Below are 24,545 nucleotides of genomic sequence, written 5' to 3'. Positions count from 1 at the left end.
CTGGGTGTTCTTTGGAAGGAATGATGCTAAAGCTGAACTCCAGTACTTAGGCCACCTCATGCGAAGAGTTGACTCATTGGAAAAGACTCTGATGATGGGAGGGATTGGGGGCAGGAGGAGAAGGGGACAACAGAGGATGAGATGGGTGGATGGCATCACCGACTCGATAGAAGTGAGTTTGAGTGAACTCCGGGAGTTGGTGATGGACTGGGAGGCCTGGCGTGCTGCGTGATTCATGGGGATACAACTGAGCGACTGAACTGAACTGAAGGAATGAGTAGAAAAAACTGTGTCAAGACTTTAAAAACTATACTGGTGCTCACTTTGGCAGCACATATAGTAAAACTGGAACGATACAGAGAAGATTAGCATGGCCCCTGTGCAAGGATGGCATGCAAATTCATGAAACGTTTCACATTTTTCTGTATCAACCTAGAGGGATGGGATGGGGAGGGAGAAGGGAGGGAGGTTCAAGAGGGAGGGGACACGTACGCCTATGGCCGATTCATGCTGATGTCTGACAGAAAACAACAAAATTCTGTAAAGCAATTATCCTTCAATTAAAAAATTTATTAATTAAAAAAAGAAATAGGGAAAAAACTATTCTGGGACAGTTTTCCTTCATTAACTATTTTAACTTTTATTAGATAAACTGTATTTGTCCATCTGCGCGGTGTATATACAGAACCCTAGTGTGCTCGTCACCTAACACCCAAACCTAGCGCTGCCAGTTCACTTTCTCCATTTGTGAGTGAGAGCCGCTCAGTCGTGTCCGACTCTTTTCCACCCCATGGACTATACAGTCCATGGAGTTCCCCAGGCCAGAATACTGGAGTGGGTAGCCTTTCCCTTCTCTAAGGGATCTTCCCAACCCAGGGATCGAACCCAGGTCTCCCACATTGCAGGCGGATTCTTTACCAGCTGAGCTGCAAGGGAAGCCCAACAATACCAGAGCAGGTAGCCTATCTTCCTGACCTAGGAATTAAACCGGGTCTCCTGCACTGCAGGTGGATTCTTTACCAACTGTGCTTTCACTAAAAACAGTTACAATGTCGAGACCAATAGGCTTACTCTTCTGGATGAGCAGCCTCCCTCTCAATACAGAAATTCAACTGTTTTCTTACTGAATGCAACTGGAAAAGAATAGTAACTTGGATGCCCGCATTATCTCCCTCAGACAGGGAGAGGAAGATAATGTAATGGAAACACTACCTTGTGTGTGTGTACTGAGTCGCTGAATCACGTCTGACTCTCCGCGACCCTATGGACTGTAAGTAACACACCAGGTTCCTCAGTCCATGGGATTCGCCAGGCACAAATACTGGAGTGGGTTGCCATGCCTCCTCCAGGGTATCTTTCTGACCCAGGGATCAAACCTGCGTCTCCTGCATTGGCAGGCAGATTCTTTACCACTGAACCACATGGGGAGCCCTAAAACTTACATTTTTTCAAAAGAAAAAAAAACCTTAGTTTTACTATGTTTTAAAAGTTAAGGGGAAAAGTGTTTATAAACTTAAAGGAGTATTATTTAAGCTTCTGTGAAAAATGGTATATAATGACTGAATCTCTCATTGGCTAAGAAAGCAGAGCTGAAAGAGCTTTGATGTCTAGATTTAAATATTAAAATTATCTTTTTAAGTTCTATAATAATGCTGCTAATGAGCTTACCAAATTTCACATTTCAATTTACAATTATCCCATGAATTAGAGACTTCTGACCCTTGCAAACTTCACGTCTGTCTTCTAGCGAAGGTGGACAGATATTCTACAGCTCTGAGGTACAGATAAGTCAAAGAGTTATATATGGCTACCACGTTGATTACCAAAGAATCAAATATAATTTCTCCCCTTTTCGGTTTCTACCTTTATTTTCCTTATTCAACTTGAGAATAGTCTTATTAAAAAAAACTAAAACATATTCATTTCTATTTAAAAAACATAGTATTAGGACAATATGGTTGGAAATATTCATTGATTAAAATACCTCTAGTTTTTGAAAACATAATAGATAGAAGCTTGTATCATTACTTTCATGATTGTTATACCTTACATAAGACTACATTAGTCAACTTTTAATATTTTAGTGAGATTCTATTTCCTTTGGACATATACCCCAAAGTGGGATGCTGAATCATGTGGCAGTTGCATGTTGTAAAAGTTCCATGTTGGTAAAAATTAATTTTATAATTATAAGATGAATAAGTTCTGGGGATCTAATGTACAGCATAATGACTATGGTTAAAGCTGCAACGTATACTTGAAAGCGGCTCAGAAAGTAGACATCGAGTATTCTCACCAAAGAGAAATGGTAACTGTGAAATAGCTCCTCTAGGCCCTCCTGCGCCCGCGCAGCCACGGCTCCTTGGACATGGGGTTGCTCCTCCCAGCTGCCGCCCCTGGCCTCATGAAATGATGGAGGTATTAACTAATCTTACTGTGATAATCATTTCTCAACACCTAAGTGTATCAAATTATCACACTGTATATCTTAAATGTACATAATATTATGTGTCAATTATATATCAATAAACCTATGGAAAAAACACAAAAACTAAGTAAAATAAGGCCTGTACTTCTGCTATTTTAGAGAACTTTCTAGTTCAAGAATCAGAGAATAAAGAAGAAAAACATATTAGCATAGCTAACATATATAGCTAACAATTCTTGGTTTACATGTTTAGTTATTCTAACTTAACTATTAAAGGATACTTTAACTCACTTAATTCACTCAATATAGAATGATTACCTAAGTCAACAAGTATGTAAAAATCACAGGACCTTCCCTCTGAGCACTTGAAAAAGGATTACGAAGGATTCAGAGAAGACAGTGATCACTTCTGGTTGGCTGGGAGTCAGAGAAAGAATAGGATCATGAAAGCCTTCATGGAAGAGCTGACATTGATGATTTTGACATGAGGAAATGGTAAAAAAGGAAAAAGGCATCTCAGGAAAGGTGAGCAAACACTAACACGGCAAAGAATGAGGACATATATAGTTCAGGAAAGCAGAAAGGAGCACACAGTGGAGGGAAAGTAGCATCATTTAAAAGGAAAAGAGAAAAAATTTAAAGGTAGAGGCAAGCCAGATTTTGAGGAAGGCATTCAATACTTAGGCTTTTACCTTTTCTACATTAGGGACAATTCACAAAAGAAGAATGGAGGGGACTTCCCTAGCGGACCAGTGGTTAGGAATCTGTGATTCCACTGTAGGGGGCACAGGTTTGATTCCTCGTCATGGGACTAGAATTCTGTGCAGCAAAAAAACAAAACAAAACAAAAAGCAGAATGGAAAAAAACAAATGTCTTAGGAAGCTGATGGATGCGGTGGTGGTAATAAGAGGGGAATTAACAACATCAGCAAGCGACTATCAAGGCAAAGAGAGAAAAACGACCAAAAAGACACACTTCAAAGTGCTATTTCAGAGGGTTAGTTAATACCATCAGTACTGTGCAGAGTCACATTGGAGAGCAGGGTGAAAAGAAAAATCAGTAATACTGATTATCTTTATTTAAATTTTTGATGTTTTATCAGGAATTTTTTGCATTAACTTTGGTTTTTAACAGTAGTTCTTTAAAATATTTGATTACTGAGTTTCTTGGCGTGTTCTTAGAATCTGCACCTAAGACAAACATCCTAACTTTTTCACACAAAAGCATATACATGTCAGAAATTCCCAAGAACAATTATTGTACAATAATTGACTTTCAGAATGCTAACCCCTAGCCATCAAAAAAAGTGGGGTTAATTCCTGTTACATACATTTAAGAGGACAGGGAGTTCCATAATTTGTTTACAAAAGGTTCCTCAAATAACATTAAAATAATGTTACTTTTAGCTTGAATGGAGGGAAGGAGTTTAAGTTATGTAGAACACTTCTGGTTTCTGTTTTAGTCAGTATACTAGCCAAGTGCTACCTATATGTAAAACTTAGAGTATTCTTTGAATACTGTCTGTTTCTCAAGTTTATCCAGGGAAAATCAAAGTTCTTTCCAAAAGCCCTTCTCATGTTTCTCTGACCTTATCAAGGTTACTTTTTACCTCTCTTTGGTGGTCGTACATGATACGTCAAGTCATTAATGACCAGCTTAAAGTCGTCAAGGAGGAGGAGGTCTATTCCTGTTGAGGCAGCAACTCGAACGCCATCTGTGAAAAATTTAAATGTGAAAAATTTAATTTGTCATATGTCCATAATTATTCAAGAGTGGTCAGGAAAGAAAGCAATCCTCAAAACAGATTTTAAAATTATGTCTTTTAAATTTCAGTTAGCTTTTTGCCTTATCCCCAAACTCTATGCGAAATAAAGCTTATATTACCTGAGGCTTTTTGTTTTCATGGCCTCAAGTCTGTGAAGATTTAACAACGTACTTTTCTGGCAGAACTTTATGAACAAATGAAATAATTACATAGGTGTCATCTGGAAACCTAGGGTCACTGGGAGAGCTGCATGGATGTCTATTTGTCTATGATGGAAATTGGTTGTTAAAAAACCAACATCTTCTAGTATATGGAACTTTGCAGTATGGTTACTGATTAGTTGCCAATAATTCAGTAGGGGCAGAGGCTACGGTGAGTAAAGTACACCAAGTTCATCTATTAATTATGAGTTGAGAATTAAGCATATTTAAACTACAGGGACTTACTGTACTAGGCTTTTATGTTTTCTATACATTTAAAATTTTTCAAAGTGAAAGTGGTAAAAATGTAAGGCACTTAAAAAATAAATAAATGAAATGGATGTCATGTCAAGTGGGAATTTTAGTGCCTTATTTTCTATTACTTTCAAATCCCATGTCTTTATTTTATAAACGTTTATGTGAAAGACATAAAAAGATCTAAAAAGAAGTCCTAATATTTCATATCTTCAGACATGATGGCTCAACTACTGGATAAGTTTATTCTATGCCTAAGGTAATGACAAAAGGTCTCAAAAGTATAAAATGTGACTGATGGCTCATCTTTGCCCATGGCATTATATGTGAGGTACTTTTGAATGAGATCCCTGTGTATTTATATATACCCTTACTAAAACTGAACAATCATATTCTAAAAACTGGGAGAGAAATCACTGTCTCTCCTGACATTTGCTAAGCAAAAAATTATGTCCCAAAGTTAAAAGCATGGGATTCATTTGCAGCGTGTGTGTGTGTGTGTGTGTGTGTGTGTGTGTGTGTGTGCACAGAATCAATTTAGGGGGGGAACAAGGGGTGGGTGGAAATGAATAATGAAGGTGACTATACCTGGTGAATAGATTGCAACTCTGTCAATGCCCCGGTCCTCTTCTTGTAGTTGTCGTAAAAACACACCAACAGAGTCTGAGATAGGTTTGAGTGTGAACTGACAACGTTCACGCCGGGATGGTAGCCTCACAGATATCACAGGTAACCCATTTTGATACACCACTGTCACATCTGAATGAAAAAGACCCATAATCATATGATAATCAGATTTCATTAAAAGTTAAAGTGATATTATTAATCTTCTTAAATGGGGGTTTACTACTATTAGTGTGGTTTAAAATGTTTCCAAAGGTTCAAGAATATGCCCTTTAGCTTTAATTGAAGATTATTCTGGGAATTGGCTTATGGAAGATTATATCTATCACATAAATCACTTTTCAGAACAAATAAAATATGCAGAGGATTATCTTTCAAGTGGGTCAAGAGGAGGCTTTCCCAGAAACTTGAGGTAAAGTTCTTGGTATTGGTGAATACAAACCCTGATTCCATTTACTAAAATTTTATTAAGTAGCCAGAGATTGCAGGGCCAAATTCTATATCCTGTAGGAGATGGCTCTTGGGAGCCAGAGCTTTCAAGGATTCGTGGGGGAATAACATGTGAAAGTATACCAATAAGGAAGACTTACTCAAGGACAGCAATTCATATTTATAGTACATATAATATTACATCCAAAGTGCTTGATAAATAAGCATTCTCTTATACAATGTGGACATACTATGATACAATAAAAAACAATTTCTTTTAAGTTCTCTTGAACATTTTCCTGAGGTTAGCAAGAAGTCAAAGCTCAACATTTTGGGACTTACTAACAGAAAGTTATTAAGGGAAACATTAACATAAGCTACACAACTGACAGGATTTTCTACAACACTCTGGCACAGAATTCCTTATTTTCTTGTTTTATTTCTTAATTCTTAATTTATAGAACCTTAGTCTCTAAAACAAGTGTCAGAATAACTCTTTCAAATCATTTTCAAATGAATTTTCAAATAACTTTTGAACAAGAATTTTTTACACAAGCAACCAAGCATTTAAAGGTGGTAGGTAATTTAGCATTAGCCTGTAAAAGGAAAACAGGGTATGGAGTCAAATCTGGCATGGAATCCTGACTTTAACTTTGGACATATTATATAACTTCTGTGAGCCTCACCTTTTCATGTATCAAATGGATTTAATCCCTAACTGAGACAGTTGTTGTGAGGAATAAATAAACCATTTATAACATACTGCTTTTAGATGAGTGGTTTATTAGCTTTTAAAAAAAATAATTAAAAGATACATTCTATAAAGTTTGTAAGGATTCATACTCCTTAAAACTGAAGAGAAGAAATTACATAGAACAGTGTTCTGAATTTTCTAAATGCATTAAACTTTCATAATTGTAGTCATTTACATCTTTTTTCCTCACCTGGTCTAGTAAATAACAACGCCTATAATGAACACTAAAGCCTCACACTACAGTGTTCATGACTTAAATAACGCTTATTGAAACACAGTTTATCAATAACAAAATACATTCTTATTTGAAATGAGTATTTGAAGAATTCTGATGTAACAGGATAAAGAACATTTCTATTAGCCCCCCAAATTCTCTTGACCTCATTCCAGTTAACCCCTGGGCAACTACTGATTGGATTTTTGTCACCATGGGTTACGTTTAGTGTTTAGACTTCTGTACTGCTGGAACAGCACAGCATGTGCTCTTCTGTACCTGGGTGACTTTGAGATTCATCCATGTTGTCACATGCACTGGTACTGATTTGTTTTTACTGCTGAGCAGCATCTAACTATACATGGACACACTGTAATTTTGTTCATCCATTTACCATGACTGACATGTTGATTGTTTCCAGGTTTTGACTACTATGAATAAGCTCTTTATGATTATTTACTTAGAAGTCTCTGAGTAGACATTTGTTTTTGTGGTATACCTTTTCTCATCCTTTTACTTTTAACCTACCCATGTCTTTATATTTTAAGTGGGTTTCCTGCAGTCTTGCTATTTTATCCAATCTGACAATCTCTGTCTTTTAAAGTATGTATATCTTTTGCATTTAATAAATTATAAATATGGTTATGTATAAGTCTGCCCTCTTGCTACTTTTCTTGACTCAATTCTTTCTTTTACTTTCCATCTATTCTTGCCCTCTTTTAGATTAACTGAGTATTTTTATGATTACATTTAATCTCTACTATGGGCTTCCCTGGTGTCTCAGCGGTAAATAATCTGCCTGCCAATGCAGGAGACCCAGGTTAGATCCCTGGGTTGGGAAGATACCGTGGAAAAGGAAATGGCAACCTACTCCAGTATTCTTGCTTGGGAAATCCCTTGGACAGAGGAGCCTGCTGGATTACAGTCCATGGGATTACAAAGGAGTTGGACATAACTTAGCAACTAAACAACAATACCAACAACAAACTGGCTTATTAACTGTACCTCTTCATGGTTTTGGGTTACTCTACAGCAAGTAATGGCAGTGTTTTTCTATAAAGGGTAGATATCAAATGCTTTAGGTTTTTGGCAGTCATAAAATCTCTGTTGCAACCTAAGACTCTGCATTGCGGTACAAAAGCAGTCCCAGGCACTATGAAAACAAATACGCATGGCCGTGTTGCAACAAACTGTATTTACAAAATTAAGGAGTGTACTGGACTTGGCCTATTGGGTCTGCAGAACCCACCTCAAGGGTTTGCAATATACATCTTTAATTATCACAGTTAACCTTCAGGTCATATTATACCACTTTAGATATAGTGTAAGAACCTTATAACAATATGCTTCCATTTCCCCTGCATTGTGCTACTGTTCTACATTTTATTTCTATATGTTACAAACCACAAACTATTTTTACTTTGACAATGAATTATATTTTAAAAATTTCAAAATGAGAAAAATGTCTTTTACATTTATGTGCATATTTACCCTCTGGTGTTCCTCTTTTTTTTTTTTTGGTATAATCCACATTTCCATTTGGTATCATTTTCCTTTTGTCTCATGAGATTCCTTACACATTTCTTGTTGGGCAGGTATGTTGGCAATAAATTCTCTCAGTTTTGGTTAAGTCCAAAAAGTCTTTATTTCATCTTCATCTTTGAAAGACAATTCTGCTGTCTAAAAATCTAGTTTTTTTTCCCTTCCAGTACCCTAAAGAACTTCTAGTTTGTACAGCATGTTATACATTTGTGTACATTCTTATCTTTGTTCCTTTGTATACGGTATGTCTTTTTCCCTCTGGCTGCTTTTAATATTTTATCTTTATCATTGGTTTTCAGCAATCTGATTACAATGTTCTTCTCTATGGTTTTCTTTATGATTGTGCTGTTTGGGAATTGTTAAATTTCTTAGGTCTGTGGGCTCATCATTTTCATCAAATTTATAAAAACTCTGGCCATTATTCAAATATTTTTCATGTCTCCCACACCTCTCCTTCTGGATTCCAATTACACTCATATCATACCATGTGGTACTGTCACACAGGGCACTGAAGCTCTTTTCATATATTTCAGTTTTCTCAGATTCATTTTGGATGGTTTTAATTGCTATGTTCTTCAATGTCACTGATCTTTTCCTCTGTAGTAGTTAATCTGCTATTAATTCCATCCATACTGGTTTTCATTTCATATATATTTTCATCTCTAGAAGTTCCATTTGTTTATTGTTCTATTTTCTATTGTATTATGCTTATGTTTTTTCTTTTCTTTCCATGAATATAAGAATATTTATAATAACTATTTTTAAATCTTTATCTGTTAATTCCATCATTCCTAGGTCTGGTTCTATTGACTAATTCCTGCCCCCACCCACAACCCTGCAGCTTCATCATATGCCTATTAGTTCTTGACTGGAGATTAGACGTTGTGACTTTTACATTGCTGAATGCTGGATTTTGTTGTATAGTTACTGCATATTAGCTTGATCCTCTAGAGTCTTTTAAGACAAATCTAGAGAATCCTTGGCCCCCCTTCCAAGCTATGCTTTTTCTGGGAGTCTCTACCGAATGTTCATGTAGTCAGAGATGCCTCGCCTCTCTAGCTGGAGAGAAGTCAAACGATTTCTGGCCCTGAGTGAGCACTAAGAGTTATTCATTTCAAAGCTTCTGCTGCTGCTAAGTCGCTTCAGTCGTGTCCGATTCTGTGCAACCCCACAGAAGGCAGCCCACCAGGCTCCCCTGTCCACAGGATTCTCTAGGCAAAAAACTGGAGTGGGTTGCCACTTTGTTCTCCTTTACAGCTTCTGGTAATTGCTATCTCCTGGGAAGTTGTTATAGCCTGGCTTTGTGGCTTAGAATTTAACCAAAGCCTCAGGCTGTGAGCTGAAGCAATGTAAGATTAATTTCATTTGCTTCTCTTTCCTCAGATCAAAGTCCTGTCTAGCCTATTGTCCAGTGTTAAAAACAGTATTTTCATGTGTTTTTATCTGGTGTTCTAACTGTTGACAGCAGGATAGCAATTCCCACAGCAGTTAATGCTTTGTGGATACATGATTTGAATTTTTACATAAAAAATAAAAAGCAGAGTCATAAATCTCTATTTATTCTTTCCAAAGGACAGTCTGAGTTTTCTAAGGAAAATGAGGCCAAAATAGTAATATAAAGTTAATACATAGTATGTACCATCTAAAGTTTTCAATATCTAAAACAACTTGAAATTTTTGTCATTTTCTTTCTCGTTTTTAAAAGAATCCTTAGCCATCCATTGCTTCTTTAAAGTCAGAGCCAGTAATGTTAGGGGAAGCACACTGATTGAAAACGCCCACCCTGGCCAGGCACCACAGTAATTATCTGCATGAGTGTTTTACGACAGGAGGTTCTGGTAAGGAACAGGGAACTAATAAGCCTCCACCAACCAGAAGAGTCCGGGAAAGGTCAAAAGGAGACACCACCTGTCCAACCACCTCCCAGAATCCTTCTCTCTGGCATCCATCTTGGCTGAACAAGGTGTGTACCACCAGGAAGGACTCTGAGTCAGAATGATTGGCTAAAGACAACCCGGAAACTAATCCCATCACCGTAAAACCCGAGACTGCAAACCATGTGACAGAGCAGTTCTCCTGGGTTCCCTTACCCTACTGCTCTCCTCCGGGTGCCCTTTCCCAATAAAATCTCTTGCTTTGTCAGCACATGTGTCTCCTCGGACAATTCATTTCCGAGTGTTGGACAAGAGCCCAGTTTCGGGCCCTGGAAGGGGTCCCCCTTCCTGCAACAGTAACATAAATATCCATATTTGTTCTATAAGTAGTAATGATGATGGGGGTCATAAAATTAGGTGACTAACTTGTCTACCTGGTGTTCCCCCTCACCACCATCCAGTCTTCTTTCTACATGTGAAAATATTCAACCACAGATTTCAAGAAGTAGTCAGAGTTGAATTAAAATAAAAGATAAGAATCTGTGAATCTTAAACACATAAACTATGGGCGATTTCACTAATATATCAGTTTCACGGGTAAGTGCTTAGGGATTACTGTTTCAAAATAACTGAGACAAAGTAAACAGGCAAAATTAAGGTTTTTATCACTCAGTTTAACTTTTTTAAGATTATGAAATTGTTAAAAGGAGTTAAATATGAAAGCTTTGAAAAACTTGGCAAAGATAGCACATTTCAGAACTAACAAATCTTTAATATAATACGGCTTTCGAAATAAATCCCCAGGTCTCATTCTTTCCCACACACTCAATTGTAATGCAAATACTAGATTTCTTGTTTTGCAACCAAAGAATAACAATTACCAAAGTTCCTCAAGTTTAATAATATACAAAATGGCTGTAGGTTGTAGTGAAGTCACAATGGGAGTTTACAAGCTAATGACAGCTGTCAGCTACTATTCTCTAGAGTCAAATATTCTTTTCAAATGCAAATTGCATCAAGTAGCTTTTTGGTTGGTTAAAAAAAAATCTTTTGCTCTGATTTCCATTTCAATAAATAAGAAATAATCTAAAGTATGTTCTGGAGCAGTGTACTTCAAAGAAACCTAGAAGTTATGGGGCATCCAATATAAATACTGAGAGACAGAATATGACAACTGAAGTAGGAATAAAAATTAAAAGGCAAGGAATTTTCCAGAGTAAAAAGAGAACTGCAAGGACAACAGACATCAGGGTAAAGAAGTAATATATTAAATAAATTTTAAAAAAATGCTTGGGAGAATTATAGAAAAAGCCCTATAGTAAAAATGCTTGTTATTTAACCAATTGTTAAAATTCATAGGAGGAAAATTAATCGGTGTTAAAAATAATTATCAAAATCTCCTCTAAAATATATAATTTTATGAACACTGTGACTGAACACAAGTTTGTGTGCCTGATGGACAGAGAGGTCAAACAAACTGAAATGTCAAAGTCTGATACAGAGAAAGGTTTATTGCAGGGCCAATCAAGGAAAATGGGTGGCTCAAAAATCCCAAACTCCCCAACAGTTTAGGGGGAGAAGTTTTTTGTTTGTTTTTTTTTAAAATACTATTAATTTATTTTTAATTGAAGGATAATTGCTTTACAGAATTTTGTTGTTTTCTGTCAAACCTCAATATGAATCAGCCATAGGTATATATATGTCCCCTCCCTCTTGAACCTCCCTCCCATCTCCCTCCCATCCCACCTCTCTAGGTTGATACAGAGCCCCTGTGTGAGTTCCCTGAGACATACAGCAAATTCTCACTGGCTCTCTATTTTACATATGGTAATGTAAGTTTCCATGTTACTCTCTCCATACATCTCACCCTCTCCTCCCCTCCCCCCATGTCCTTAAATCTGTTCTCTATGCTTGTTTCTCTACTGCTGCCCTGCAGTTAAATTCTTTGGTACCATCTTTCTAGATTCCATATATATGCGTTAGTATATCTTTCTCTTTCTGACTTAGCTTTACTCTGTATAATAGGCTCTAGGTTCATCCACCTCATCAGAACTGACATTCTGACAACTCAAATGCATTCGTTTTTATGGCTGAGTAATATTCCATTGTGTATATGTACCACAACTTCTTTATCCATTCATCTGTCAATGGACAGCTAGGTTGCTTCCAGGTTGTAGCTATTATAAATAGTGCTGCAATGAACACTGGGGTACATGTGTCTTCAATTTTGACTTACTCAGGGTATATGCCTAGGAGTGGGATTACTGGGTCATATGGTGGTTTTGTTCCTAGTTTTTTAAGGAATCTGGGGGAGAAGTTTTTATAGGCAAAGTTCGGGGTGAGGGCTGCAGGGTTTGTGACTTTCTTTTGATTGGTTGATGGTGAGGTAACTGGGTGCCCCAGGAATCATGTCCTCAGTCTGAAGTTACCATCTTTCACCTGGGTGAGGGCTTCAGTTCCTGCAGAAGAGCTCAAAAATATTATATGGATATACATTTAATTCATATTATATGTATATACTGCCCCAAGGCTGCCCTATTGTTTCTTGATTGCTCCTCCCTTGTTTCTGTATTCCCTCTGCTCCCTGATTAGCAACTGTTTGAATCAGCCCTTTGGAACCTAGAAGGCTGAATGAAGCCTATTTTCTATAAACAAGAAATGGGGACCCAGAAAGGATTTGTACACAGGAGACCCACAGGGTCTTGCTTGGTTTCAATAAAACTGTATACCTCTTAAAGATTTATTATGAAAAAGGAAAAGGTATAATAAGGAAGCACATTTAGGGTGTTCTCTGCAGAGATACTTAGAACTGAACTTTATATGATAGATGATTCCAGTGGCTTATGACTTTGCTATCATCTGTTTCTTTTCTTTCTCTTTTTCTCTACTATTCTGCATTAAGAATATGAAATACAATAATATAATTTTAGTGTTGGAAGGGTTAAAAGAAATCATACAGACAATAAGGGCCGTTCTTCTATGCTGCTGTTGCTTAGTCATGAAGTCGTGTCCAACTTTTTTGCAACCCCATTTCCTTTACCATGGAAAATGGTGCCATTTCCTTCACCAGGGGATCTTCCTGACCAGGGATCAAACCTGTGTCTCCTGCATTGGCAGGCAGATTCACCACTGAGCTAGGTGGAAAGCCTGCCCTTCTTCTATAGCTAAGAACAATAAAGTGCAACAAGGTTAGATGATATTCCTAAGGTCCATCCATGTTGTCCCAAATGGCAAGATGTCATTCTTTTTTATGGAATATGCTATTGTACATATATTCCACTTCTTTATCCTTTCATCTATCTGTGGACATGTAGGTTACTCTGGTATCTTGGTTATTGTAAATAATGCTACAGTTAACGTAAGGGTGCATATATCTTCTCAAATTAGTGTTTTTATTTTCTTCAAAAAAAATTCCTGGAAGTAGGATTGCTTAATCATATTATAGTAGTTCTATTTTTAACTTTTTTGAGGAACCTCCATACTGGTTTCCATAGTTGCTATGCCAATTTACATTCCCACCTTTTCTTCACATTCTCCGCAACACTGTTATTTCCTTTTCGGTAACAGCCATTCTGACAGGTATAAGTGATATCTCCTTGTAGTGTGATTTGCATTTTCCTGATGATCAATGATACTGAGCATCTTTTCATATGTCCATTGGCTATCTATGTCTTCTTTGGGGAAACATCTATTTAGGTCTTTTGCCCAATTTTTAACCAGGTTGTTTGTTTCTTTGATGTTGAGTCGTATGAGTTCTTCATATAATTTGGATATTAACCTCTTATCAGATAAATCATCTGCAAATATCTTCTCCTACTCAATAGGGTGCCTTTTCATTTGGTTGATAGTTGCCTTTGTTGTGCAAAAGCTTTTTAGTTTGAAGTGGTCCCACCGTTTATTTTGCTTTTGTTTACCTTCTCTGAGGATATGTATCCAAAAAATATTGGTAAGACCTATGTCAAAAGTGTACTGCCAATGTTTTCTTTTGGTTATTTGGGGTCTTTTATGTGTCCATATGAAGTTTAGAATTACTTGTTCTAGTTTTGTTAAAAAAAAAAGTGCCACTGGTATTTTGATAGGGATTGCACTGAATTTGTAGATTACTTTGGGGAGTATGATCATTTTAACAAGATTAATTCTTCCAATCCATGAGCATGGTATATCTTTCCATTTGTTCATGTCATCTTGAATTTATCAAAGTCTTATAGTTTTCTAAGTATTTACCTCCTTGGTTAGATTTATTTTTAGGTACTTTATTATTTTTGATGCAATTATACATGAGATTATTTTCTTAATTTCTCTTCTTGATAGTTCATTGTTAGTTTATAGAAACACAATAGTGTTTGCTTTTTTTTTTTTTTTGGCTGCACTATGTGACTCCTGGAATCTTAGTTCCCCACCAGGGATCAAACCCACCCCTACCCCCACTGCAGTGGAAGTGCAGGGTCCTGACCATTAAGCTGCTAAGGAATTTCTAGATATTAATTTAATACCCTGAAACTTTACTGAATTCATTTATTAGTTCTTTTTAAAAAGTTATTTGTTTTTGGCTGTGCTGTACTCAGGTTTTCTCTAGTTGTGTCCAGTGAGGGCTACTTCTCATTGTGGTGGCTTCTCTTGCTGTGGGGCACAGGCTCTAAAGTCTGAGGGCTTCAGAAGTTGTGCTTCCTGGGTTCTAGAGAGCTGGCAGCACAGGGGTTGCAGCACAGGGGTTTAGTTGCCCCGTGGCATGTGGAGTCTTCCCAGACCAGAGATCAAAGCTGTGTCCCCTGCACTGGCAGGCGGACTCTCAACCACTGGAACACCTGGGAAGTCTAGAATCATAAATTTAGTAGTTTGATAAATCCAGCTGTTGGGTCCTTCCAAGTGGCAATATAAATTAACTTAGTGAAATCAACTATATATTTCACTGTGAACCTAAGGTGAATTAGTGTTTGTACAACTGAACCTCTCTCTGTAGAACTATGTAAAAATCAGTTATGTGAAGTTAGTACAAGGCTTAAGTGATAAAATTTGTGAAAACAGAATTATAAACCTTTTTTTAAATATATGGTATTATTGGTTTTAGGCTTCCCTGGTGGCTCAGAAGGTAAAGAATCTGCCTGCAATGTTGGAGACCCAGATTTGAACCCTGGATCAGGAAAATCCCCTGGAGAAGGAAATGGCAACCCTCTCTAGTATTCTTGCCTGGAAAACCCCATGGAGAGAGAAGCCTGATGGGCTACAGTCCATGGGGTCACAGAGTCAGACATGGCTGAGCACCTGACACACATAATTGGTCTTATGTTAAATATGTCAATTACAAATTGGCACTTGCCAAGAGGCCTGGCATGCTGCAGTCCATGGGGCTGCAAAAGAGTCAGACATGACTTAGCAATGACTGAAGAACAATAACAACGACAACAAAGAGCATCGATAGTAACGAACAACAACAAGGGCTTTTGCCACCAGTCTCTGCTGAGTTTGAAGCCTATGAGGCTGCAGCTGTTGACCTTCAACACTCGCTGAGGGAGTTCAGGGTGGAGTGAGGCTCTCTGCGCCAGAGAATCTGGTGGAACAGGGCTTTAGATAGATATTTTCAGGAACTGATTTCATCATTCCAATCCACGCATCTCTTCATATCTAGAAAAGCACTAAATCATTAAAGGACGATATCTGCTCCTTGTGACTAGTAGAATCTTTTTTTTTAAATATTTATTTTTTAAAATTTAAATTTATTTATTTTAATTAGAGGCTAATTACTTTACAATATTGTATTGATTTTGCCATATATCAACATGAATCCACCTCCCTCCCCATACCATCCCTCTGGGTCATCCCAGTACACCAGCCCCAAGCATCCTGTATCCTGCATCAAACCTGGACTGGCGATTCGTTTCTTACATGATATCATTTTGACTCAAATAAAACTTAATTTGCAACTCTCAAGTTGTGCATCTTTTTTTGTCTACAAATAGTAGAACAACCTATATAACTTTTGTTGAATCTGGTTCTTTTAAAATCTGTTTATGAAGATAATTAAACTCTCATAGATGTTAAAAGCATTTGAGCTAAATAAAAGGTCATCCACATCCTTCATCTATTCATTCTGAGAATTAAATATTTTATATTGTTTTGTAAAAATAAAATCCTGTCTTAATGTAGTGCCCTAACATTTTTTTCTTTTTTAAGAATAATTCTTTTCATGATGCTGCTTTGAAAGTAACTTCATTAATCCTTGACTTTTGGCCCACTTTAATTTCTGGACGGTGTAAAGTGGAATACAATCCTAAAGTACAGAGAGTAAAGTGCAGTAGAAGAACGATAGATGTTGGAATCTCAGACTTGAAAACAATTCCTGAAAATCTCAAATTCTACCACTGGAGACACCTTGAATGTATGGGCACATTACTGAATATACCCTTACCTCATTCACCTTTAATACAGAGATTCTAATAACTCACAAGGAGGCTGAGAAGATTCAATGAGGATATAGAAAAATGCTTTCCTTGGTAGTTTGACTTGCTTTTTCTAAAATCTACAGTCTTAAAAAACTGAAATCTAAAGTCATACAAATTTCCATGAGAAAATTTCCAGTCAAGGCTTTAACCCCCAAGAGAACAAAAATCACTTGTTCCACCGAGGGCAACAAGGAGAAAAAGAGCATAAATTATATAAACCAATTCCTGTTCCTAGGTATTTCTGGATAACAGACCTCCTTGATAACCTGAAGAAGGTATGGATTCATTCCCCCCTTAGACCTATTTCCCGAAAAAATTCAAACAATTCATACATAAAAATTTTAGATACATTTGTTGCATTGAAAAATTATTTCCTTCATATTAACTGTTATGGACTGAATTGTGATCTCCCAAAATTTGTACTTTTGAAACTCTAATTCCCCATGTGCCTATCTGGAGATAGGGTCACTCAGAGGTAATTAAGGTTAAAGGAAAAGATAAAAGTAATCTGATAATCTGTTGTGCTAATCTGATAGCACAACGGCTATATATGAAGAGTAAGAGCTTCCCCCACACGGTCAGTAGGTGGAAACACAGTGAGAAGGTGCCAGCTAGGAACAGAGTTCTGATCAGATCTTAACCACGCTGACACCCTGCTAGCCTCCAAAACTGTGAGAAAATAAATTTTTGTTGTTTAAATTACTCAGTCTACAGTATTTTGTTATGGGAGACTACTAGTGAGCAGACTAGTACACTGCCATATTTTTAAAATAAATGTTAACAAAAATTGAAGCATTTTTCCTCATTTTAAACAAATAACAGTCATTCTGTTTTTTTAAAGAAATAAAAACTTACAAATTAAAACAGAAAATAAACTTTAATTCTATATAAAAGGACATTTCAATTATAAGACTGGTATTGTTTGGCTTGAATAGAAAGTCACATAATGGCTTGGTTTTGGAACATGCTAACTTGAATATTACCTTTGATATTTAAAAAGGTTGTGCCTTTCTGTTTTGATGAAAAGAAGCTATAAAAACTCAGAGACTCTGGGAAAGGTATGTGGTAGCACAGCTCTCATAGTTCACTTCGCCAGATGATGCTTGGCTAAGCATGTGTAAGGAACCTAAGGTTTCTTCAAAGACTCTTAGAATTGAATTTATATCACTTTCTGTTTTGATGCAGTATCAATAATGAAACGACTGGAAATCCAAGTTCCAATTTTAAGGTTTCTGAGTGGAAGTAATCTTCAAGAGCTCTAAGTTTTTTCTAATTTTTACAGAGAAACTGACAAACCTTTCCATTCATGACTAGCCTAGAGAGAAACTTTCTCCAGCAGCTGAAAAATTCACAAGGTTGTCTACTTCCTTCTAGTTCAGAGCTACAGCTTGGTTAAAAGGGTTCATGAGTTTTCTACCAAGTCCAAAATAATGACTGTAAGGTCTTGAACTGGAAGATTATGCTCATTCATAAAGGCCCAAATACCCCCCAAGTTAATCAAGACATAACTAAAAACACTCCCTTGTAATAAACTTTCTCTTCTCTTAAAAAGCAAAACTCCTATCCAAAGTTTAATCTAGCAAAGGAGAATTTACATTTTTATTCTTTTTCTCACAAATTATTGTTCTCATAATACTAACTACTTCTGTGGTAGCAGGCAAGGCCTCTTTTAGGGATGGTGGAAGTCTTCAATGCCAATGAAAAAACAAATGCATTATTGCAATGGATAGAGCTCCTTTCTTCTCTGAGGTCATAAAAGCATACATGTTGCTAAGTTTGGAAGATGTGCCATCTGTTCACAGAGTACAAAGATCTTTCTTAGAGGAAAAAAAAAAATCCTGGTAGTTATTTTGGAAAAGAAATTTAACACTATTTCAAAGATGGTGATAGCCATTAACGTTAACTGCTTTTCTAATTTCCATAAGAGACCACATATAAGGGATTTTTCTTTGTATCAACATGTATATTAACAGACAAAAATTGGAAAGTAACTCCTTAAAACAGTATCAGTAGTTTAACCAAGTCACATTCTGGAGGGAAATGGCATAGTCTCCAATTTCCTCAAAACTTACCTCAAAATATTGAAATAAATGATAGCAATCCTAGAATGGATGACATCATCTGAATTGTGATATAAATTTACTTAACCCAGTTTAAATACTGTCAGCACAAAAAGTTTAAACATCTTTCCAAGTTCACATGGTTGTTTTTCTTAGCAATGTGAAAGTCAATTTTATAAAAGTCTTCAAAAAGACTTTTGTGATGCAACAAGTTCAACCATATTTTGGTACTTCAAACTGAAACTCCTACTTACCAAAAAAAAGTTCAAACTGTAGGATATATTTTTAAAATGGCAAAATAAGGTGTTTCAGCTTTCCCAACCTCACATCTAGGTTGGTGAGAAACATGCCCACATTAAAACACTGAGGTTTTCTGTTTCTATCATTTTTTGTGATTTTATTACTTGTGTTTCCTTTTTGTTGTTAGGTTTTTAAAAGCTAGAAGGAAAGACAGTGGTGGGGTATGTTTATGCCCTCAATATAAATGATGACAATAAATACAGAATTTCCTTCCAACTGTATATGAATAGCCATTAATAATAAAATATGATTTTAAAAAATCCACCCTTTCCCACAAAATTATTTTAAAAGTAACATGAAAATTTCTGGAATATACAAAGAATGCATACAAATCGATACTAAGACAGTGAATTTTTTTAAACAGGCAAGAAGTTTGGCACTTCAATGAAGAACATATTTGAATGGTTAATGAGTACATTAAAAGATGCCCAACATCTTGATCATCAGTGAAATGCAAATTAAAACCTCAATGAAATAGTACTACAAATCCACTAGAATGTCTATTATCAAGAAGTGTGATGCAGGATACAGGATGCTTGGGGCTGGTGCACTGGGATGACCCAGAGGGATGGTACAGGGAGGGAGATGGGAGGGGGGTTCAGGATGGGGAAGACGTGTACACCCGTGGTGGATTCATGTTGATGTATGGCAAAACCAATACAATATTGTAAAGTAATTAGCCTCCAATTAAAATAAATAAATTTTTTTAAAAAGTGTGACTATACCAAGTGTTGGGGAGGATATAGGGAGACTGGAAAACTTAAATACCGCTGGTAGGAATGCAAAGTGGGACAGCCACTTTGGAAAACAGTTTTGCAGTTTCTTAAAAAGTTAAGTACATGATGAAAGAAACTGAAGACCACACAAGCAGTTGTACTGATAAGCTGTGTTCTTAGACTGGAAGAATCAACATTGTTTGACCATATTACCCAAGGCAATGTACAAATTCAATGCAATCCCTGTCAAATCACCAGTGACATTTTTCGCGGAACTGGAAGAAAAGTCTTTAATTTGTAGGGAAACACAAAAGACTCTGAAAAGCCAAAAACAATCTTGAGAAAGAAGAATGGAGCTAGAAGAATCATGCTCCCTGACTTCAGACTATACTACAAAGTCACAGTCATCAAAACAGTATGTACTGGCGCAAAAAGAGACATATAGATCAATGGAACAGGAAAGCAGGTACAGAAATAAACCCACACACTTACGGTCAATTTATCTATGACAAAGGAGGCAAGAATACGATGGAGAAAAGACAGTCTCTTCAATAAGTGGTGCTGGGAAAACTGAGCAACTACATGTAAGAGAGTAAAATTAGAACACTCTCTAACTCAGTATACAAAATTAAACTCAAAATGGATGAAATATCCAAAGATCAGATACTATAAAACTCCTAGAGTAAAATTTAGGCAGAACACTCTTTGACATAAATCACAGCAATATTTTTTTGTATCCACCTCCTGGAGTACTAAAAACAAAAATAAACAAATGGGATCTAATTAAAATTTTGCACAGCAAAGGAAATCATAAACAAAACAAAAAGGACAATGTACAAAATGGGAGAAAATATCTGCAAACAAATTGACCAAAATGGGCTCAATTTCCATAATATGCAAACAGCTTGTATACCTCAATACCAAAAAAACCCCAACCCAATAAAAAAAAAAATGGGCAGAAGACCTAAATAGGCATTTCTCCAAAGAAGACATACAGATGGCCAAGAAGCACATGTAAAGATGCTCAACATCACTAATTATTAGAGAAATGCAAATGAAAACTACAACGAGGTACCACCTCACACTGGTGAGAATGGCCATCATCAAAAAATCTATAAATAATAAATGCTGGAGCGGGTATAGAGAAAAGAAACCTCCTACACTGTTAGTGCAAATGTAAACTGGCGCATCGGCTATGGAGAACATTAAGGTGGTCCTTAAAAAAGTAAAATAGAGTTTCCATAAGTTCTAGCAACCCTACCACTGAGCATATATATGGAAAAAATGAAAACTCTAATTTGAAAAGATACATGCACCCCAGTGTTCACTGCAGCACTGTTCACAATAGCCAAGACGTGGAACCAACCTAAATATTCACCAACAGATGAGTGGATAAAGAAGATGTGGTGTATATTTATATATACACATACATAAATAATAGAGTATTACTCAGCCATAAAAAGTTTAAACAATGCCATTTGTAGTAACATGGATGGATCTAGAGATTATTGTACTAAGTGAAGTAAGTCAGACAAAGACAAATATTGTATGATATCATTTATATGTGGAGTCTAAAAAAATGCAAATGAACTTATTTACACAATAGAAATGAACTCAGATATAGAAAACACACTTGCACCCAAGGGGAAAGAGGGGGAAGGATAAATTGGGAATTTGCAATTAAGAGATACAAACTACCATATATAAAGTACATAAAAAAACCAAGGACATACTGAACAGCACTGGGAACTATATTCAGTATCTATAACAACATATAATAGGAAAAATCTGAAAATAATATATATATGTATGTATAACTGAATCACTTTGCTGTACACATGGAACAGTGTAAATCAACTATACTTCAATAAAGAAATTACAGATATACTTACCATATGACCCAGACATCCCACTCCTAATATCTACTCAAGAGATATAAAAACATATATCCATACAAAGACTTATAAGCAAATGTTGATAACAGTATTACTCTTAATAGTCCAAAATGGAAAACAATCCAAATGTTTTTCATGTGGTGAATGAAAAAACAAAATGTGTATTTTGTTTATTTCCATATATTAGAATTCTACTCAGCAATACAAACAAAGAACTTCAAACCATGATACAGTATGGATAAACCGCAAAAGCATTAGGATATGTAAAAGAGGCTAGATGCAAAAGACTACATATTGAATGAGTCCATTTATATGACATTTAAAAAAAGGTTTAACTACAGAGAGAGAAAGCAGATTAGTGTTTGCCTAAGGCTCAGGGTAGGAGCAGGGACTGGTTGCAAAACAGGAACAGAACTTTTAGGGGTAAGGAAATAGTCTAAAGCTGGATTGTTATTATGCTTACATGATGATAGGTGAATTTTATGGTACATAAAATATACATAAATAAAGCTTTTTAAAAAGTAATGGGACAAAAAAACAAAGAAAAAAAACTAGGGCCTATATCTAGTTACTTAGGTTAAGAATTTATATATATTATCTATATCTGGGCTAAACAGATGATTGTTTATTATTAAACAGGAATTTTTATAACTGTTTATTGCTAAAATTAATTGTCCTCAAACAATTTTTGTAAGGAAATTTTATATTTTTTGTTAACTACAAAATAACATTTCTTCCTATCACGGCTCTCAATACAAGGCTAATTAAGTAGCCTATTTCTGGACAGAGAAATGAAGGCAGCTAGGGAGACTTTCTTCTTGCTCTTACTCAACTTACCTACAGTGAAGACATGTCCTGGCTTACTGCATTTAAAACCGTCAGGACAACTCTGGTTGTCCTCAATGTATTCTAAAAAGTGTCCTGGGTTGGGTGATAAATTATATAGTCAACCCTGTCTATAGCAGAATTGTTCTCATCCTTAATCCTTAATTTTCATTACTATGAAGGGGAACCCCTGAAAGTTTTGAAAGCCTTTAAATAGGCTATAAACCATACAGTTATAAAATTTTCAGATAGTCATTTTACAAAGGAGGATCTGGGGCATAGAAAAATTAAAATGAGAAGCCCTAAATCACATTGTTTTGATTAAGGTTTTTAACACTACCACACACACCACTCTTTATACAATAAGAGTTTTTGTTGGATAAGTACATTTTTCTCTTGGAGGTAGTAATTATTACTATGTAATAATGAGGCAGGAGGTTTTAAGAAGGCAATTACTTTGTCTAAGATTAAACCATGGCTTAAAAGTGAAAATTGGGATGCAAATCTTGATTACAAAGCTAAACACCACCTCTAAGCATATTGCCTCTCATGAAAAGGACCGTGGGCCTGGGTACAGGGATGTGCGTGCACACATGTGCACAATGTGGCCAAAGCAGTTCTTGAGTTGAGGTTCATGAGACCAGGGATTCCGTGAGTTGGGTTGAGAGAGCCTGTATCACTAAGAAATTATATGTAACATTGCCTATGTGTATGTAAAATTTTCTTCTAGAGAGAGAATGTAAAGCTTTTACCAGATCCTCAAAAGTATTTATGACACAGGAAAATTGAGAACCTTTTAGATTGCTTTGGTAGGGAGGTTAAACATTTAAGATACTCTATATTTTACAACAGCTATCATAGTCATAACCAGAACATTTTGTCAAACAACAGAATTAATAGGCAATTACTGAGAGGCAGTATATATTTTATATATACATATAATATTGTTTGTGTGTGTGTGCTCAGTCTTGTCCGACTCTTTGCGACCCCCTGGACTATAGTCCACCAGGTATATAATGTAGTATTTTGGATTTTGCACTTTTTTTAAAAAAAGAGGATCAAGCCCTCATTTGATATATTAATAGAACATGACCCAGTAGCCGTGACAGTAGTGAAGAATGAATGATGGGAGAGATGTTTACTATTGGTGGCTAAATTCTGCTGAAGTAGCTGTGCGTTAAGCAGTTTTCTTATACGCTATACCAGCCTAAAGTAAGATTAATTTAGAAGTACTAAACCAGAAAGGTACATAAATTGAGAGTAGAAAGGACAACAAATTTCATTAAATCAAATAATTTTCTGCTTCTGTTTCTTGGTAAGTAATACAAGTTGATTTTCTTAAGAAGGACAATAGTATTCGTAGGAATTTGGGGAGCAACTCTTTTTTTCAAAAGTATGTATCATTTTACCTTTGTAAAAATATTGTCTTCAACCCCTCATACAACATAGAGTCAACATACTAGCATTTATGTCCTGGGATAACATTCAGCCAGACACACCAGTACAACTTTACTATTGTTAAATTATTGAAAGACATGGAAACTGACCCCAGTACTCTTGCCTGGAGAATCTCCACGGATAGAGGAGCCTGGTGGGCTACAGTGCAGGGATTGCAAAGAGTCGGACATGACTGAGCGACTAAGCACAGCATGTAGCGCATACAGATTGGTACACTGGATAATAGTAACTGTATTACATGATAGAATTAATAATAAAAATTTCAATATAAAATCACTAGTTCAAATTATTCGCCACTGAATATCATAATAAAACTGGTACAAGAGTCCTGTTGGAATGTGACTTAGTTATCACTGAATATATATAACTTAATGAATATATAATTATTGATACTGACACCAAATATTTAACAATTTTAGAGAATACTATAAAAACAAGAAGTTTCTAAGTGAAACGCTTCAGCAAAAGCTGAGAGGATTCATCACTATGAACAATATGTTTATACTGGAGAAATTCTCTCTTTATTGAAACTCTCCAATTGTTTTGATTCTGGCCTATTTTTTAAGAAAAATAAATTTGTATGTCAATCTGAGAATGGGAAACAGTGAGAAAGGGAAAAAAAAAAAAAAGCACTGGACATTAAAACAATTTGCCATAACTCACCATCAGAGGGCACAACAGTACTGCAATAAACAACTCCCAAATTAGGCCAAGAAGAGAGCCTCTGGTGTACCTAGAAAATACAAAAAGACACATCCATCGTCA

The 24,545-nt window shown here is 36.1% G+C and overlaps 1 protein-coding gene across 1 annotated transcript in view; it reads right to left on the bottom strand.

The window, feature by feature from the left end:
- MCU (mitochondrial calcium uniporter) overlaps window positions 1-24,545 on the bottom strand; it is a gene marked incomplete at its 5' end in the record, with an annotated part of 179,731 nt that overhangs the window by 24,118 nt on the left and 131,068 nt on the right. Inside the window, 3 exons of the mRNA XM_010852264.1 lie at window positions 4,039-4,143; window positions 5,238-5,408; window positions 24,444-24,513. Coding sequence (XP_010850566.1) covers window positions 4,039-4,143; window positions 5,238-5,408; window positions 24,444-24,513 — 346 coding nt within the window. The remainder of the gene's footprint in view (window positions 1-4,038; window positions 4,144-5,237; window positions 5,409-24,443; window positions 24,514-24,545) is intronic.

This window comes from Bison bison, unplaced genomic scaffold (genome assembly GCF_000754665.1).
Source record: "Bison bison bison isolate TAMUID 2011002044 unplaced genomic scaffold, Bison_UMD1.0 scf7180017864309, whole genome shotgun sequence".
NCBI classification, from domain to species: Eukaryota; Metazoa; Chordata; class Mammalia; order Artiodactyla; family Bovidae; genus Bison; species Bison bison.
Note: the sequence above shows the minus strand (reverse complement) of the source record. Positions and strands in the feature narration are given on the sequence as shown.